A 6,972-nucleotide genomic window follows, 5' to 3' on the forward strand; every position below is an offset into this window, starting at 1 on the left:
TTGTGATGTAGTTAATGTGTTTTGAGGTTAGGAAATAATTTAAAATGATTTATATTCTTAGTTTTTTTAAAGGTTTTTTTTAGTGAATGATCCAGTTAATTCTATATACGTTATTGGACACATTACTCCAGAGACGATATAAAACTGAAAGTTTTGTAACGGAATAGCGCTATAAATATAACTTTTGTTGATTAGAGACATTAAGTAAGCCTGTATTTGTGGTAACTATAACTTTTCTCATATTTTGAATGTAAGTTATTACAAACCTAACGATTCATAAAAAAATAATCTCGCTTAATAAGTAGTATGATGATCACGCATTTTACTCAGTTAAGAATTGGGAACAAACCACAAAGTTGTTTTGTAGAATATTAGAAAGAAAATATTCTAAGAAGAGTCAGATTTTATATATAGTAGAATTGAAGTTAATTTTACGGTTAGATCGAATGGTTCCTGGAAATTAACATTGAAATAAATATGAACTCATATTGAACTGTAATTTTAATTAACTGAACAATAGCTTTTTCTATCAATCAGGAGGATATTCAGAGAACAAATTAAGCTACTAACATGAAGTCCGTGTCGCTAAGTGGATGTACCTCGTTCTATCCTTACAGAAGCCTGTTACGTGAAAAATTATTATAATTTCAGCATATGTTAAGCATTATATTTTCTTTCTAACTACTCAAACAGTATTGTATTAAATTATTATTAATCAAAATCTGTTTATGATACAATACTGCAAAAAATTAATGTTTGTACTTTTTAATACGCAAGACATCTTTAATTATACATATTTCATGGAGAAAGATTCAATGAACTGTTTTTCAGAAAGTTTTATCTATATATATAAAAATGAATGTTTGTATGTTTGTCCTTTATGGAATCGTGAACTATTGGACCGATCATGATGAAAATTTGTACGTATATGTATTTTTCACGGAGAAGGTTTATAAGCTATGCCCATCCCTTTCCCGATTCATTCAGGATTCCGCCCCACTGGTTACAGAAATACCCATAAGAAATGCATTGCAGCAAACATATGTTAACGTCTTTTCAAATTTTTAATCAGCTGTTCTTTGTAAACATATATTACACTTATAGTTTTAAAGCATAGAGTAAGCTTAAGAGAAACGACAAATTTTGTTTAAACTGTTTTTTGCAATCACTGTTAAACATAGACTTTACTATCCAGATAATACAATTCAAATTTGACGTAAAAATTCACCTTTAACTGCAATATTTATTTAATATAAACCATGCTCATGCTTGATCAGAAGAGTAATGCAGATATCATAATTACTATCTTACGTTGGCTACAAATATAAAGAATGTTATAAAATCAACCTTAGTTGTTTTTTTTGACAGAAGTATGGTTCTCAAAACTCCGTGTGTACATATTCTCTCGATCGAGACAACAAAGCAAGCTCAATCGTGGCATCGGAGATATAACTAATTTAATCTAAAATTTATTATAGTAAAAAAAAAATTTTACTAAGTAATATAAGGACTTCGGTTCTTAAGATTTGCGTGCGAAGCCGTGGGTAACAGCTAGATAGAGGCAGGAATATGGTACATACCTTCATAATACGCCCAAGAGGCTCACGATGGAACGACTATCAATTATCTCAGCAATGTTTAGAATGTGATAGAAAAAGAATAAGTGAATATAGTGTACTGTTTTCAACGGGAAATTGCGTGCGAAGCCGCGGGCAACTTTTGCAAAAAATTATTGAAATGCGCAGCAAAGCGCGCCGGGCCCGCTAGTGCTTTATAAAGTGTAGTGGTGTAGCTAATGGACTTCCAGGGAGCTTACACATTAACTTATCTTTTTAACCTCTCCTCTTGCGCGTATTGAGCTATACGCTAATCCTTTCTCTAGAGAAAGCCCTCTTTAATACCTCATGTCTTTGTACTGAAAAAGTATTATTATTAGTTACTTCTGACGCATTAAATGGTCAATAGAATACTAGTTAGTATTAAAAAACTAAGCTTTATTACTTTTCAGATTGAAACGTACGTTACTAAGTAAATTAATTTAACAGCACAAAATAGAAATGTAAATTGAATTTTTAGAGCTTGATACAAAGATGCGTACGATTTAAGTTAGTTGAGAAAGCTGATATTGCACACAAACACACTTGGCCTTTTTTATTTATATCTGTTCACCTAATAATACAACATCCATGACTTTTTTACTACCTTGGTTTACATGTTTCTCTTTTCTGTATGACTGAAATGTGTTCCTGTGACGCCTCTCTCGTGTCATTTGTTCTTTTATATAAATAACGCCTTCCAATAATCTTCACACTCTAGTAAAATATCAATTTTGCTCTCCGTCAAATCTTTAGTTACTAATTAATACACTATTGACAGGTCCGATGTTTACATTTGGCGCAATAAGACGAATCACAAATATATGTAATATCATTAAAAGTAAGTTTTATAATAGGTATATTTTTTTATATTATGTAAAAATAACAGGTTGAAGTGTTGTACAAGATTTATATATTTAAATATATTTATAGTGGTACGTTTTGTATATATTTATATACACATAAACCTTTTATTATCTATATGTGCAAATGCGTACTCTGTTCTTATTACTTCCTTGTAATTATGTTTCAGGTAGCAATATTACTTTAACTCAGTGCGAGAAGACCCAGTACCGTAAGTATTTGGGATGTTTCAGGTGTAAATTTAATGCCATTCTGAAACTGCAGTTGTAGTCAAATATCTAGACTGCAAAAATTTTATTATAAGTTACTAGAAATCAAACAGTTAACTCTTTTATGTAATTTTTGTGATCCGAGAGTTTTGTTCTGATTATTTTCAGGTGGCCTCGGTCCTGCGTTGGCTTGGCGTCCTCTCTGTGACACTAACATTTAGCACTACTCCACATGTGTTGCGAAACACGCAAAGTATGAATGTTTTGTTTGAATCAAAGTGTGAAAGTGTGCGTGCGTGTAGAACTACATTTAACTAGAACAAGTAATCCTTCACTACACAACACATTAAGGTATAATAAATTTATCTATTTTAATAATACTTATTTAATTAAGGTATATTTCTGTACTTATATTGGTTTTGGGAACTGCATGGTTTACCATGATTATATGCTGTATTTTCTGATTGTTACAGAGTGAAGCGGCCAGTGCGGCAGGAAGTCGCCCCACTTACACTAATACACACACGACACATACACTAGGTAATGTATTGTTCTACTATTAAACATCATAATGAATTTGGCTACAATTGTTGTTTCAGAATGGCACACTTATATTAATTAGTTTAGTTTATGTTTATAAGAATAGGTCATAACCTTAATATAGTTAAAATTACTCATAACAGTAGTAACATATTTGTTAATTTTATTGTACTTTAAGTGTATTCATAACAGTAAATAAATAGTAAAATATTTTATAATTTAGTTTTAAGATAATAACCCGGTTGGCTTATGTTCATTCACTATTAAATTAGAATAGAAGAACGTATTATAAAACTGCAGAGATTCGGTTTAGAGGTTTTTGTAATTTCTATCTTAAGGTTCTCTTGAGCTCCAAATTAGAGCTCTTAACAAGTGTGTTAACGGATCGGACTCGTGCCCCCACCACCGAAAAATCTGTTCATTCCGTTTTCACTACTGCAGGCCAAACGTTACGTACCACTCGTTCCGCAAAGGTTAAGGTGTTTTGTTTGTTTTGAGTGAACATGGCTGACTCCAAGTTATTTATGAGCCCTGATTTTTTAACAACATTCATTGAAGAGTATCGAAATTTGCCGTTTTTGTGGAAGGTACGAAGTGCGGAGTATTCCAACAAGTTTAAACGGGATACTGCCTGGGAACATCTCCTCCAAATTACGAAAGAAAAAATTCCGAATGCAGACACTAACTTTGTAAAAAGGAAAGTTGATAACCTTAGGGCAGCATTCAGGAAGGAAATGAGGAAGGTTCGTGACAGCACGAGAAGCGGAGCTTCCGCAGATGATACGTACACCCCAACTCTGTGGTATTTCGAGCTCATGAAGTTCACCGCAGAGCAGGAGCAGCCTCGAAAGACCAAGAGCAATTTGGACGAGGACGAAGAAAATATTATTGAAGAGGAAGGCAGTATTGTTGAGGTAAGTCTGTAATAACTGTTTAAAATATTGTGACAAGTTTATTAATACAGATATTAATACATATTAATATTATTAACGACTTATCATAAAACAATAACTAATTTCAACAGTTAGTGCATGTGTGTATCTTTAAAAGTTTAATTTTTTGTCAGCATTCTGTCGTGAAAGGGAACCTTTCCTGGCCCATTGAAATATTTCAAATATTCATCTCGACTTTCACAAGCTTCCTTTGCAGCTGTTGTTGTGTAGGATCTGCGAAGCGTGTGAAAACACCTTTCAGGTTGATCATTTCTCCAGTCACCTGCAATGACACTGGCGCTTTCTATATCTTCCTTGTCTAGCATTGAACTAGGCGTATACTCCGCTCTGTTGTTTGCCCGGAGAAAAATTATGTAGAACCACGCAAGCTAGCACAATATCATCTACTTTTGAAGGGTGAAGATTGATAGTTGTATGAAGAATGCGAAATCTAGAAGCTAACACACCAAACGCGTTTTCCACACACCTTCTCGCTCGTGATAGCGTGTAGTTAAAAATTTTTCTTTCATATGTTAATTTTTCTCGAGGGAAAGGTTTTAGTAGATTTTTTCGAAGTGAAAAAGCTTCATCAGCAATAAAAACAAAATTCATATTATACACTGTATTTTCTTCCTTAGGAAGGTCTAATTCACCATATTTCAATTTATTATAAAATGTAGTCTCTTCTATTACCCCTCCATCTGAAACTCGTCCGTTGCAGCCGACATCTACCATAATAAAATTGAGATTGGCATCTACAACCGCTAGTAATACTACACTGTGGTATCCTTTATAGTTGAAGTAGTACGAACCTTCTTCAGCTGGTTTTACAATGCTCACGTGTTTTCCATCAATAGCACCCCCACAATTTGGAAAGTGCCACAAAGATTCAAATTCTTTAGCGATTTTTTGCCATTCCTCGCACGAAGATGGAAACTGAAACCAAAACACAATGTATTTAGATTAGGTTATGTGAATGCTCTTAGTACATAGAGTTTGCTTTACCATAATTCCAGTAGCGCCGATCTATTAATATTTCGTTTTCTTTTATAGGAGGAATTAAACGAAGGAGATGTGAACAATGGTGATAACGAACAAACTTTGAATAGGGGTTCTCCGTCTACAGCTGCAAAAAGAAGAAAAACTTCGCCAAAAAAGAAGAAAACCAAAAATGATAGAGCTGAAGAGGAACGGCGCCAGCGTAAGGCTATTCTAGAAAAGGCTTCCGCTGTACTTAATCAACCCGAGGACGACTACAACGACCTAGGTAATACGTATGCAGGGAAATTGCGCCGCATGCCTGCTTCCCAAAGAGACATTGCGGACAAGTTGATAACTGATGTTCTTTTCAAAGGGCTGCAGAACAATTTAACAAATTCCCCAGTTATTATGGATTATGGATATTCAACTACTAGTTCCTGGCGTGTGAGAGATACACCTTCTCCTTATGGTACCTGAAATAATTCAACTTACACCACATCTTCGACTCCTGAACAAGCGAACTATCCAATGCAATCTCAAGAAGATTATGCTTTCTTCTGATAATAATTTTGTTTTCAGTTTAACCGTAATTGTAGTTCAATCATAGTTGTCTGTCAAAAACTAGAATAAACATGAAATAAAACTAGAATAATTTGATAATAATGTGCAGTATTCTTACCTTCAAGTACTCTCCTTTCAAAGTGTTGTAGATAGCCTTACAGGTCTCAGGTATTATTCTACCTAATGCTTGTGGTGATATGATTGTAGTAAACTTTAAGTCTTCAAACGACCGTCCGGTAGCCAGAAAACGGAGAGTAGCAGTGAGGCGTTCCTCTGGTGATATAGCGTTTCGCAGTATAGTGTCTTTTTTTGTTATAAGCGGTTTAACCTTGTCCAACAACATGTTAAAACTTTCAGCTGACATCCTTAAATAGTTCTGATAGTCTTGGCGACTATCATTCCTAATGAAATTCAATAAATTCATGTGACTAAATCTCTTTCTATTTAGTAACCAATTCTTTGACCACATTAACCTTTTCTTCCGTTTCTTCTTAAATACACCTAGCTCATCTAACACTATGACCGCAACTGCAACCTTCTTCGAACAACTCATGTTTGCAACTGGGCGAGCAAGATACGTAGGTGTATGGTGAATAATCAGCGGATCCGGCTCGCGAGCCAGACTCGCAGGTGTATGGGGCCCTTAATGCGCCATACACTGGCGAACTGATACTCGAGCCGAGCCGAGCCGAGCCGCACGGCAAGCAGTGGCGGATCCGGCTCGGCTCGCCTGAATTTGACTCGGCTCGGCTCTTTATTGTCCATACACTGACGGATTTGGTCCGTTTCTAGGCTCGGCGAGCCAGGCTCGCAAGCCAGACTCGCAGGTGTATGGGGCCCTTTAGTTTCTGTCTCGCAATCATAGTGTATGCGTGTGCGAGTTTGCAATCTTTTTACAATAAATTATAGAGATCCAGAAAGTTAGATAACAATAGAAATTATGCATTTCCTTGCACACTGCTTATATCTATCGTATTGAAGGAAAGTTCTTGATACCATAAAATATAACAAAACAAAACAAAACTTACACATGTTTCTATTCAATAACAAATACATTGTAAATAATTAATTATAATAATGATTTGTATTCTACGTCGATCTAACAATCATTTTAATATTGCGAAATACAAATTTAAAATTCATATTATAAAAATGTAGTTTGAACACAATTAGGTTCAATTGGTATATTTGTACAGTTTCCAAATTATGTTTTTGGACTACAGTTTTGACGTTTTCAGCACCTGAGATTTCTATAGCACAAATTTATGTTACATTATTGACTTCTATGGC

The 6,972-nt window shown here is 34.6% G+C and overlaps 1 protein-coding gene across 1 annotated transcript; it reads left to right on the plus strand.

Moving 5' to 3' along the window:
- Positions 1 to 3,606: 3,606 nt before the first annotated feature.
- LOC124370825 lies at positions 3,607 to 6,527 on the plus strand. Its single transcript, XM_046829125.1, has 3 exons — positions 3,607 to 4,122; positions 5,194 to 5,407; positions 6,475 to 6,527. The coding sequence occupies exons 1-3, from the start codon at positions 3,712 to 3,714 to the stop codon at positions 6,525 to 6,527; spliced, it is 678 nt and encodes a 225-aa protein (XP_046685081.1). The 5' UTR covers positions 3,607 to 3,711.
- Positions 6,528 to 6,972: the final 445 nt, after the last annotated feature.

The sequence above is a fragment of the Homalodisca vitripennis genome, unplaced genomic scaffold (genome assembly GCF_021130785.1).
Source record: "Homalodisca vitripennis isolate AUS2020 unplaced genomic scaffold, UT_GWSS_2.1 ScUCBcl_533;HRSCAF=2774, whole genome shotgun sequence".
NCBI lineage: Eukaryota > Metazoa > Arthropoda > Insecta > Hemiptera > Cicadellidae > Homalodisca > Homalodisca vitripennis.

Bases quoted from the DNA above. Each gene is read 5' to 3' on its own strand.
- LOC124370825 (XM_046829125.1), top strand. From the start codon at position 3,712: ATGGCTGACTCCAAGTTATTTATGAGCCCTGATTTTTTAACAACATTC. The intron at 4,123-5,193 runs GTAAGTCTGTAA...TTTCTTTTATAG, and splicing joins AGGAAGGCAGTATTGTTGAG to GAGGAATTAAACGAAGGAGA. The intron at 5,408-6,474 runs GTAATACGTATG...GTCCGTTTCTAG, and splicing joins GGACGACTACAACGACCTAG to GCTCGGCGAGCCAGGCTCGC.